This window comes from Rhinoderma darwinii, chromosome 3 (genome assembly GCF_050947455.1).
Source record: "Rhinoderma darwinii isolate aRhiDar2 chromosome 3, aRhiDar2.hap1, whole genome shotgun sequence".
NCBI classification, from domain to species: Eukaryota; Metazoa; Chordata; class Amphibia; order Anura; family Rhinodermatidae; genus Rhinoderma; species Rhinoderma darwinii.
In genome coordinates this window covers 179,789,608-179,802,741 of record NC_134689.1, presented here as the reverse complement: position 1 = coordinate 179,802,741, position 13,134 = coordinate 179,789,608, and the positions used below count along the sequence as shown (strand labels likewise).

The 13,134-nt window shown below is 38.3% G+C and overlaps 1 protein-coding gene across 19 annotated transcripts in view; it reads right to left on the bottom strand.

Moving 5' to 3' along the window:
• The window catches only part of FOXP2 (forkhead box P2), a 239,439-nt gene that overhangs the window by 145,052 nt on the left and 81,253 nt on the right, over window positions 1–13,134 (bottom strand). For 16 of the 19 annotated variants that reach the window (XM_075857099.1, XM_075857098.1, XM_075857116.1 and 13 more), the window contains exon 3: window positions 6,365–6,454. The exons of the other annotated variants lie outside the window; for them this stretch is intronic. In XM_075857099.1, coding sequence (XP_075713214.1) covers window positions 6,365–6,454 — 90 coding nt within the window. The remainder of the gene's footprint in view (window positions 1–6,364; window positions 6,455–13,134) is intronic. 19 annotated transcript variants of the gene reach the window in all.

Sequence of the window (13,134 nt, the reverse complement as noted above, 5' to 3'; positions counted from 1 at the left end):
CAGCTTATTTATTAAGAACTGTATTAACTGCACATGAGCTTATTAGGTTATAAGGCTAATTACCACAGCAGCCTTCAGACAACCGCCACATATTAGCCAAAACAAGATTGTTGCCACTACAGGTGACCACTACAGCCACATACACCTAGGAGTATTCACCAACCAACAAACAAAAATTAAAATGCATCCAATCCCATAAACATGGATTTTCACACAACCAGTAATTTATCCTATGAAGCCATCATAAATCAGAAGCAAAATGTGTGATTTACCTGTCAAATCAGTTGCACATATGAACATTATTCCATATCAAAGTGTATTTCACCCAGCATAGTTTCCAAAGGAGTATAGCTTTCTTGAGAATTACCATCTTGGTTGGTATTTGGGGCAATGCAATCTTGGACAGTGCCGAAGTGATCACATGACCATAGTCAAAGACTAATCTCAATTTGTTCCCAAATTTCAAATAAATCTTTAATTGCAAATTCAAACAGAGTGCTCGAGTTTATCTTCACAGCATGGACAGGGTGGGCACTCTACCTACAGCACCTGGAAAATCTGCAAAGTGCCACAGATTATATTCAAACTATGACCACAGTCAAAGGCAGTAGAAAATACTTCCTATTTATGTATTGAACTAATTATCAATTACATCCAAATTTTTTTATTTCCTACAGCTGTTGTATTACCGGATTCCAAAATTGAAGCTCTAGAACTGACCAGGTTTTTAGAAGAGGCCATTGCAAGGCCTTTGCAAGGCATTAAGGATGCTCTTACACGGCCCAACATGGGCCATGTAAACGAGTGCCTATCAACGAGACAGCTAGTCGATCAGCACTCGTTTGCTCCTTTCATAAGGAGCCATGTATGGAGACGAGCGCTCAATACTACGAACGCTCGTCCCCATACATTTCTATCATGTCAGCAGCATGTCTCCCTGTTTACACAGGAAGATGTTCTGCTGCATAAACGATACAATCAGCCGATGAACGAGTGTTTGCTTGTGCATCGGCTTATTATTGCCTTGTTTACACAGGTTAATGATTGGGAACGAGCGTTCTGTGAATGCTCGTTTGCCTGATAATTGGCCCATGTAAGAGGGCCTTGAGGCATTAGTTTGGCGCTATTCAAATAATAAAAATAGCTAAATATATGACGTAATTTACAATGAATACACAACTACATCAAGAATACACGGTCACTTTGATTTTTTAATGCATCGTAGCAAGACTTGTTTCCAATTATGCTGAACATGTATATACAAAATGGGGTATTATCTATTTTTAATGACACAAATAACATAGTTGAATGCATTCAATAACGTACCACTGTATGATAAATTAATACATTACTAATACATTTATGCTAATATTTCTACAAGGAAGTCAAATTACTAGTACAATAGGTGGCCTAAGTTATCACAGACGAGGTCTACCTCTATGAGAAAGTATTACTGTGACAGGATATAGTTGAAAAGTGTACTACATAGCAAATATTCATTTACAGAATAATACATATACATTTATATTTAAATATTCATTAATTCAGAAACGATATAAAGTAAATTAACATATTGATAAAAGTTTTGTAAAATATAAAGGTGATCTATATGGGCTGGAAATCTTTGGTTGATGAATAAAGCTAGGCTGAAGTGTGTATGTATATACATACACGTGTGTATATATATATATATACACACACACACACACACACACACACACACACACACACACACACGTATATGTATATATATATATACATACATACATATACACACACACACGTCATTCTCAATTAATTAGATCATCAAAAAGTTAATTTATTTCAGTAATTCAAATCAAAAAGTGAAACTCCTATATTATATAGATTCATTACACACAGAGTGATCTATATCCAGCATTTTTCCTTTTAAGGTTGATGATTATAACAGTTAATGAAAACCCAAAATTTCGTGTCTCAGAAAATGTGAATATTATATAAGCCGCATTTCAAAAATGATTTTTAATTACCAAAATGTAGGCCTACTGAAAAGTATGTACAGTACATCATATGCACTCAATACTTGGTTGGGGCTCCGACTCTACATGAATTACTGCATCAATGCGGTGTGGCATGGAGGCGATCAGCCTGTGGCACTGCTGAGGTGTTATGGAAGCCCAGGTTGCTTTGATAGCGGCCTTCAGCTCGTCTGTATTGTTGGGTCTGGTGTCTCATCTTCCTCTTGACAATACCCCATAGATTCTCTATGGGGTTTAGGTCAGGCAAGTTTGCTGTCCAATCAAGCACAGTGATACTGTGGTTAATAAACCAGGTATTGGTACCTTTGGCAGTGTGGGCAGGTGCCAAGTCCTGCTGGAACATGAAATCAGCATCTCCATAAAGCTTGTCAGCAGAAGGAAGCATGAAGTGCTCGAAAATGTCATGATAGACGGCTGTGTAGACTTTGGACTTGATATAACACAGTGAACCAACACCAGCAGATGACACGGCTCCCCAAACCATCACTGACTCTGGAAACTTCACACTGGACCGCAAGCAACTTGGATTGATGCCTCTCCACTCTTCCTCCAGACTCTGGGACCTTGATTTCCAAACGAAACGCAAAATTTACTTTCATCTGAAAACTGGACCAAAATTGTTTCTCGGTGGTCCAAAGTCCTCTGTGTTATATCATGTCCAGAGAAAACGCACTGTGTTTGATTGGCCAGCAAACTCGCCTGACCTAAACCCCATAGAGAATCTATGGGGTATTGTCAAGAGGAAGATGAGAGACACCAGACCCAACAATGCAGACGAGCTGAAGGCCGCTATCAAAGCAACTTGGGCTTCCATAACACCTCAGCAGTGCCACAGGCTGATCGCCTCCATGCCACGCCACATTGTAATTCATGCAAAAGGAGCAGCGGCCAAGCATTGAGTGCATATACTGTACATACTTTTCAGTAGGACAACATTTCGGTATTAAAAATAATTTTTGGAATTGGGCTTATAAAACATTCTAATTTTCTAAGACACTAAATTTTGGGTTCATTAACGGTTAGCCATAATCATCAACATTAAAATAAAAAAAATGCTGGAGATAGATCATAGATCACTCTGTGTGTAATGAATCTATATAATATATGAGTTTCACTTTTTTAATCGAATGACTAATAAACTAGCTTCTGATGATATTCTAATTCATCGAGAAGGACTAATATATATATATATATATATATATATATAAAAAATCAGATATGTAACTTGAAGCCTCTGGACCCCATATTAGTCAATTACATCTTAACCCCTTCCCGACATTTGATGTACCCATACGCCAAAGTCGGGTAGGGGAAGTATGGAAAGGGCTCACGGAGTGAACCCGCTCCATATGATGCCGATGTCGGCTGTATGTTACAAGCGCAATCCCACTCGTTTAACGCCGCGCTCAATAGCAACCGCAGCATTTAAATCGATAGGAAGAGGGGGTGACCCCCCTCTAACAGCTCATTGCACCCCCCGCAACGCAATCGCGGGTGGAGCGATGGTTGCTATGGCTGACTGGGGGCCTAATGAAGGCTTAATAGAAGTCTGTCAGAATCAGGTACATTAGTATTGCAGTATATCGTGCAAGCGATTTAACGATCACTAGTTGAAGTCCCCTAGGTGGACTAATAAAAAAAGTAAAAATGAGTCAAATAAAGTTGATCAAAAAAGTGATCGAAACGTCGCATGTATCCCAAAATGGTATCATTAAAAACTACAGCTTATCCCGCAAAAAATAAGCCCTCATACCACTTAATCGACGGAAAAATAAAAAAGTTATGGCTCTCGGAATTTGGCGACACAAAATAAAATTTTATTTTTTACACTTAGGTTTTTACTTGTAAAAGTAGTAAAATATAGAAAAAACTATATATATTTGGTATCGTCGTAATCGTATCGACCCACAGAATAAAGTTAACATCTTGTTTTAATTGCACTGTGAATTCCGTAAAAACGGCGCACAAAAAGCAATGGAGGAATCACGTTTTTTTTCATTTTCTACCCCACAAATATTTTTTTGCCCGTTTCCTTGTACATTATATGGCACAATAAAGCCCTCATAGGACTATATCGACGGAAAAATAAAAAACGTATTGCTTTTGGAAGGTGGGGGAGGAAAAAACTAAAATAAAAATCTGGAAACGGGCTGCAGCGGGAAGGGGTTAAATAGCAAATTGCTACCAACATGTAATTTGCGGAAACATCCCAATTGACTGTGGAAGTGATTCAAATTTACAGCATGCATGGATTCAGTTAACCCATTACAAACTAATTTATTAATCTGGATTCCTTTTTGCAGCCTATTAAGACAATCTTTACCCTGGAGCCCATGCGTTCCATCAACAGCCCACATATAACCTGCTGGTAAATTGTAATAGTGTTTAAATGTAAGGCAGTCTATTTGAGTATGCTTGATTTGCTTTGACAGAAAGCATTAAGTTACGGATTTTAATATTTTGTGGTTGAAGTTAAAATGCTCCGCCCATAAAGAAAAAAATAAAAACTTGAGATGGGAAAGGTTCACGGTAAGTGTGGTGGATATAGAGTGCCATGAGAAGCGGATTCAAACATAAGCCCCGCCCTTAAATACTCTTGTCACATCTTCTAAACCACTTCTGGTCATATTCTCAAGACAACACTGATAACATTAATAGAAATGCCCAACACCGCATGGTAGAAGGCTTTCTGGGCACCATGAACACTATTACTTATATACATTTTTGTTTGGCACTCCAATATGTAATCTAAGGCTAAAGTTCATACTTGCATTGTATAATCAGTTACTATGATCCGTTTTTAGATCAGAACAAGGATAAAAATGGATCCGTTAAAAAACCCATTGAAATCCATGGTATTTTTAATTGCATCCATCAGCATCCGTTTAGTTTGTTTTTGTGAAGAAGATAATAGAGAAGAATTCAGGACTTTTTCTTTGTTAAAAAAAAAAACTGATGTCCAACCGATGGGTTATTTTGATCATTGGTTTCAATGCAAGGCTTCGTTCACATCTGCGTCGGGACTGCGTTCATGGATTCCGTCTGAGCTTTCCGTCAGGGGAACCCATGAATGGAATCCAAACTGAAACAAACGGAAACCGTAGTGGAATGAATAGCGCAGTCTACGGTATTGATTCCATTAAAACAACGGAACCCTTACATAACGGAAACAACTTGCATCTGATCCATCACCATTGAAATCAACTGTGATACAAACTGAAGCCTATGGTTTCCGTTTGTTTCAATTTAGATTCCGTTCATGGGTTCCCCTGACGGAAAGTTTAGACTGAATCCATGAACGGAGTCCCGACGCAGATGTGAACAAAGCCTAAAACAGATACAAACGGATTGCAACGAGTTTGCATCCGTTATTTTTATTTCAATGGGATATTTAACTGATACGTTTTTATCCTTATACTGATCTAAAAACGGATCAGAGTAATGGATTATACAACGCAAGTGTGAACTTGGCCTAAGAAAGAGGGGAAAAATAAAAACTTCTATATAGAGGCATGTATTTAACAGCAACAGAACTTTAAAAAAAAAAAAAATATATATATATATATATATACATATATATATATATATATATATATATATATTGTATATATTTTACACAAAAGAAACCAAAAAATGAAATTCATGGAAAAATCATGTTATACATAACATATGTAGTTTTGCTTTTTCGCATTTAGTGCACATTATTTCTACTCAAAAATATCTTTCAGGGATAATAAATTAAACATTCAAAGTTCAATTTGTGCTAGTGCATGGAGTATTCTCCACTTCTGAGAGGGGGAAACCAGGTACACTTGTCTGACAGCATTTTTATGGTATCCTTCGGGAGACAGTTCCTCACTTACTCTCTGTATTATTTAAAACTAAAGTTATGGATTAAGATGTTGCCACAAGCCAATTGAGTATACAGGAATGACTACTCAGCTGCAGGTAAAAGAATGAAATGTTAGAAACAAGGGGAAACTACTTTTGAAAAGCACAAATAATGTTGTATCCCAAACAATATACAGATATCTGCCTTGAGGAATCATGTCTCGATTCTTTGTACAACTTCTATGCCTTCAAGAACTTTTTGAAGACGCTTTCTTTTTAAAAAGACTTTCTACAGCAGAATCAAAGTTAGCAATGGTACAAGTTGTCCAAAGTGAAATTTATGTTATAAGTAGCATATCGATATTTTCACTGGTCTTCTACAATGCAATTCGAAATAAACCAGTAGAAGTGTTATTTATTGACCATTATTACGTTTGAAAACAGTGTAATACCAGTCACGTTCTATCATTGTATGCATTATATTACACCATGTCCTTCATTAGAACATACTGTACCTGCAGTGGTCTTTGTTTTTCGCTGCTCTTTGGAGACTTCAATCCACTCGTTTGCTGTTGTAAAAGAAGCTGTCTTGCTGCTTGGAGAGCCTGGGCACAAACAATAGATAAAAAGAAATGAAGGCCTTGTTGGTTATTTAATAGACAGAACGTTTATACGTCAACAATAATTAATTGCAATGACAAAATCTATACAAACCTATTACTAACACTTCATGTACAAATATGATGTTTGAATTTTTCCTGCACATTAGAAACATTAGGCCCTTTTCACACAGTTTTTTGCAGGCGGAAAAATCCACCTCAAAATTTCTTTAGGAATTTTGACCTGGCGGCAGAAAACTCGCCGTGTTTTTTTGCTGTTGCCATTGAGCGCCACGGGTAAAAAACACATTGAAAACCAATTTTGATGTCAATGGGAGGTCAGAGATGGAAACGCCTGAAAAATGAGCAGGATGCTTTTTTCCGGCGAGCGTTTTTTTCCATTCGCGGGAAAAAAATGCCTCCGCCTCCCATTGAAATGAATGGGTTGCATGTTCTGACTTTCTTGGTGCCGTTTCCACGTCAAAAACCTCCATGTGAATTAGGCCTTTGAATACAACATATATTCTAACTGTATTACAATAGAATACATCTATTTTCTACTCACAAAAAAAATAATAGAGAAGTTAAAATTCTACTTCTCGGTCAGCATAAAGTGTGCAGTATATGTAGGAAGATTGAGTCAGGGCGAGTACTTGAGGGCACTGCAGTAATCTACCTCAATATATATATATATATACACACACACACACACACACACACACATACATACATACATACATATAACTATTAAATATATATATATATATATATATATATAGATATACACACACACACACATATAACTATTATATATATATATATTATTTTACTAGAGTACCTCAAAATGTTTAGACTAAACCTCATCACTGTGTAGCTGGAGCTAACAAAACAGTCCAAAAGTAAAGTGAGCCCTTACTGTGACCTATAGTATGTCACCATCATAATTTATCTGGTAATATATGATATACGGTAATATTTGCACTTTGCTCATTAAGTATTAATCTAAAAACGTTTAGGAGATATGACTGACAGTTGTGCACTTTCACAGCTGAAATTCCACTGCAACATAAAAAAAATTATAAAAAAAAAAAAAAAAGATTCCGTCAGAATAAATCCCCTGACCACCTTAACGTCTGTTTTAAAGGGGTTAAAAAAATATATATATTATTTTTCACATTTTTGTGCATATTCTCCGCTATAGGAGGTGATGGACAAAATAAGGCTCTGTTCACATCTGCGTCATGGTTCCTGTTTACAACACGTTTTCACTATACGTGGGCTTCAGCAGCACCAGACAAACCCCACTCTGACTGACAATGAGGCCCTTCGGGTGCTGTTGTGGTATGCTTCATTTTGACTGGAAAAATAGTGCTGCATGGAGCAATATTCTTACCATCATGTATGAAAGAATCGGTGACTGACGCAGATATGAACAAAGCCGTCCTAGGGGGCACATGTACTGTACATTGGAAAGAATACGCCTACATCATACGTAGAGATGTGTCAACTTTCCACATAGTGTTGTTACAATCAGACTAAATTCTGCAGATACTGGGGCAGATTAACTATTCAGAATGTAGCAGAATTCTGGCTCAAATTGGGCCAAAGTTTTGGCATACATTGTTTGCGCCAAATTTATTAACCGTTTTAGAGTTGTTGTTTTTACATGCTCGTCAAGGGGGTGTGGATTAGTGGGAAAGGCACATGGTATAATGGAAAGAGGCATGCCTTAAAATGCAACACTGTGCACCAAACATGTCAAAATGTTGCCATAACAAAACTGGCTAAAAACGAAGCCAATTAATAAATGATGTAAGCAAAAAAGTGAAAAAAGTGTCTAGAATGTTTAGCTAGATGTGCCAAATTTATCATACACCTTGCGACACATTGATAAACGTGGCACATCTTCTGACTGCCTTGTCTAAGTTTATGATATCTTAAATAGAGACATTATTTGTAAATCTGCCCCACTGGCTCTGGAGTAGGATTTCTGCTTAAAGAGGCTCTGTCACCAGATTTTGCAACCCCTATCTGCTATTGCAGCAGATCGGCGCTGCAATGTAGATTACAGTAACGTTTTTATTTTTAAAAAACGAGCATTTTTTGCCAAGTTATGACCATTTTTGTATTTATGTAAAAGAGGCTTGCAAAAGTACAACTGGGCGTGTTTAAAGTAAAAGTCCAAGTGGGCGTGTATTATGTGCGTACATCGGGCCTCATGCACACGACCGTATTTTTTCCCACCCGTAAATACTGGCGTAAATACGGGTCCGGTGTCACACGTATTCGACCCGTTTTGCACCAGTTTTTACGAACCCGTGCCCGTAAATATGGGTCCGGTGTCACCCGTATTCCACCCGTATTTACGGGCATGTTTTTGGCGGCAAAGTAGCACTGCACTAATCGGCAGCCCCTTCTCTCTATCAGTGCAGGATAGAGAGAAGGGACAGCCCTTTCTGTAATAAAAGTTAAAGAAATTCATACTTACCCGGCCGTTGTCTTGGTGACGCGTCCCTCTCTTCACATCCAGCCCGACATCCCTGGATGACGCGGCAGTCCATGTGACAGCTGCAGCCTGTGATTGACCTGTGATTGGCTGCAGCGGTCACATGGCCTGAAACGTCATCCAGGACGTCGGGCCGGATGTCGAGAGGGACGCGTCACCAAGGCAACGGGCGGGAGACCGGACTGGAGGAAGCAGGAAGTTCTCGGTAAGTATGAACGTCTTTTATTTTTATTTTTTACAGGTTTATACTGATCGGTAGTCACTGTCCAGGGTGCTGAAAGAGTTACTGCCGATCAGTTAACTCTTTCAGCTCCCTGGACAGTGACTATTTACTGACGTCGCTTAGCAACGCTGCCGTAATGACGGGTGCACACATGTAGCCACCCGTCATTACGAGAGCTCCATAGACTTCTATGGACTGTCCGTGCCGTTATTACGGCCTGAAATAGGACATGTTCTATCTTTTTCAACGGCACGGGCACCTTCCCGTGAGAAAACGGGAAGGCACCCGTCGCCAATAGAAGTCTATGAGCCCGTTATTACGGTCGTGTGCATGAGGCCTTAGACGATTAAAACCACTTGAAACTTGTGGTATTTTTTTTACATGCAGGAAAAAAAAATAGTGTGGAGAAGACATTCTCTGTGAAGCATTAAAGACCCTTTACCTACAATGAACTAGCAATTACTTCAGTACATAATCACGAATACAATATGATGGACATGTCTGTCAGATAGTCAGTCAACTGCAGAGGGCAAGGAGAGTAGAAATGGGGTAATTTATGCCTATGGATGCTCGGACATGCCCTCAGAGCAGCCATTATATACATTTTTGCATTTCGACTTTATAAATTTAAACAAAAAAGATGTTATTCACTGGACCCTGAGAGGTCATAGGTTCTTAGAAACATTTTGGAATTTGAATTTGCAAATATTTCAGAAAATATATTTCATAGTACTGTAAAACCTAGATTTCAGTTCCAGTGTAAAAGCTATACAAACGCATAAAGAATAAATGAAGGCTAGAACTAGCATCCCTTCACAATCAAGTTGAGCTATAGAAAACTGCATAGGCAACCACAACAATTCAGGACTATACTGGTCAAAAAGAACTCTAGTCATCATGTAGAACGGACTGATATTACCCCAACAGGATACCAATGGTCATAGCTCTCCAAAATTATACAACGGAAATGGTTTTATTTTAGTTATTCCCCATGGTGCTATTCCCCATGGTGCGTTATTTACAGGTATCACTAGGCACAGCATACAGTTGCAAGAGAACCCTCTGGAATTATCTGTATTGCTGCATTGATTACTAATAAAATCATATTCAAACACGAGCAATTAAACTATTAAGGCCTAATTCACACGAGCGTGTCCATTTTGCGCACGTAAAAAATGCAGCGTTTTACCTGCGTTGCAGTTCCAGGTGGCATCTGTGTACGGTGCGCGTCTGCGTTTTTACGCGCGTATGTCATGCGTTTTTTCTCTTCTTTTCTTTAGCAACTGGTGTGTGAAAAACAGACATCCGCACAAGAATAGGACAAGTAGGGAATTTAACGCAGCGGACACACGTTGCGTGAAAAGCACAATGTCTGAATGGCCCCATTGAAATGCATAGGTCCGTGTGACGTCCGTTGTTTTAACGCACGTAACACGGATGAGAAACACGCTCATGTGAATAAGGCCTAACACATACAGTTGAACTGTTCTGGTCTTTTATTGAGCACATTGAGTAAATATCCACACTGCAAGGAGAAAAAGTAAGTGAACCTCTGTGTTAACACAAAAAGAGCCAATTGGCAAAAGGTGTTTAAATTAAGGAGATGTAATTGGAAGTTTGGGTTTCTCAGGTGCTTTGTCAATGAAGAAAAGGTACACAAAGCCTGGTTACTGACAAATCTGTTCTTCTAAAAAAAAGGTTTGGTTACTGTGAAATAAGCTTCAAGGCAAATAACCTTCAGAAAAATGTGTTATAGAGACGCATGGAGCTGGTAAAGACTACAAAAACATTACTAAAGACCTGGGTGTACATGAATCCATGGTTAGACAAACGGTCTACAAATGGAGAAAGTTCAGGACTGTTGCTTCTCTCTCCAAGACAGGGTGTTTTGTTAAGATCACTTCAAGAGAAATTGTTATTACAGTATATTACTTTCTGACAAAGTGGTAGTTTTTAGTCTGGAGTAAACAGTAGTACTGTTTTGAAAATTGTGGAGCCCATTTATCAGTAATCAGCAAAAAACAAAATAAAATGCACCAAAAAAGTGGCAAAACATACATTAGAAAAATGGTGCAAAGGAGTGCCCCATATTTATAAAAGACTTCTGTTCTGCAACATTTGCAACTAAACTGGAAAAAGATGCATCAGAAGCGTGTAGCACAAAACTAGCAATAGTTGCCCCAAATTTATTATGGCTTAGCACGGTTTGTTTTTATCCAAAAATACTGGGTGTAGATGTATAACAGCCATGAGGTAGAGTATATAAGAGAAATGTGTGTGGTGGGCCATAAGCTGTGTCGATTTATTATGTCGAGTGAGCCACCTTGACAAATGTAGCAAAAATTTTGCCAAAATTTGTGACTCACTCTCCCTTTGTAAAGCATTAGTCTATGGCAATATTGATTAAAGTGCCCCTCTGTGTTTTCCAATTTATAATTGGTCAATATTTGCTATAATCATCCACACGTATGCTTGAGGATTCTGTCCATCTTCTCCCATTACATTTCTTTAATCACAAGTTAGCTCATTTTATATAGTGTTTAATTGCTTATACGTTGTGAAGATAAACCAGGACACCTATGACAATAAATCAAAGAAATGTAGCAGGAGACCATATAAATACTAGAGATTTATCAAAGATGCAAAATAAAGTTTATTAAAAAAAAAAGAAGAACAAAGAAGAAGATTGTAGAATATTCTGGTAAAGAAATTGAATTCTGTGCATACTGCATGAATATTTTATATATTTTTTATATGTTAATAGAAATATACAATTCAGTCAGCCCAAGACGCCTAAATTAAAAAGGTATTACTCCACATTGTAATAAGATAAATAGATTTATTACTGGTAAGCTTCTCAAACTTCTCCACCATTATGTCTAAATACAGTACAGACACCCTTTTACCGATTTATCCATGCTGCCATTATAATCTTCCTCTTCATGGGCCAGCATCCAGGTTAAATGTGATGGCCAAGGCAGACATGTTGCCAATGCAACATGTTCAGCTGCAAGAGGCCCTGAGAGCAAAGGGGCTCATCCCCTTTGGGGTATGCCTATGTTTAAGAAGCTTGTATTGAGGAGATGCAAGTTAACTGCAGTCCCTCGAAGTCCTAAATGTTACCAAACATTTACTTCTTAAGGTGGCCATACACTCTAGATATCTGTCCTCCTTATAGCTCTACTCAATAATGAGAGGGGAATAAGCTGTTCGAGTGAGAACAAAGGATCGGGCAAGTTGGATTTCTTTCCTCCGATATTGGCGACATGAGTTGGGACACCCCTATATACATTAGTTGGTTGTCAGTCCTCCTGAAATGATCAAATTCGTACGACGTTAATCTAATGTTTATGGGTAACTACACAGTTTTCCAAATTATTATGCACATTGGATTTAAGCGTCATAAACATTTAATTATTAGTTTTTCAATTGAACTCATGGATGGTATTGTGTCTTTGGATCATTATAATCAATCTCAGACACCTGTGATAATTCGTTTGCCAGGTGTACCCAATCAAAGGAAAACTACTTAAGAAGGACGTTCCACATTATTAAGCAGGCCACAGGTTTCAAGCAATCTCGGAAAGAAAAAGGATCTATCTGCTGTCGAAAAGTGTGAAATAGTGCAATACCTTGGACAAGGTATGAAAACATTGGATATTTCAAGAAAACTTAGGCGTGATCATCGTACTGTGAAAAGATTTGTGGCTGATTCAGAGCACAGACGGGTTCGTTCAGATGAAGGCATAATGAGGAAGGTTTCTGCCAGACAAATTAATAGGATTAGGAGAGCAGCTGCTAAAATGCCATTGCAAAGCAGCAAACAGGTATTTGAAGCCGCTGGTGCCTCTGGAGTCCCGCAAACCTCAAGGTATAGGATCTTCCAGGGGTTTGAAAGTGTGCATAAAGCTATTATTCGGCCACCCCTAAACAATGCTCACAAGCAGAAACGGTTGC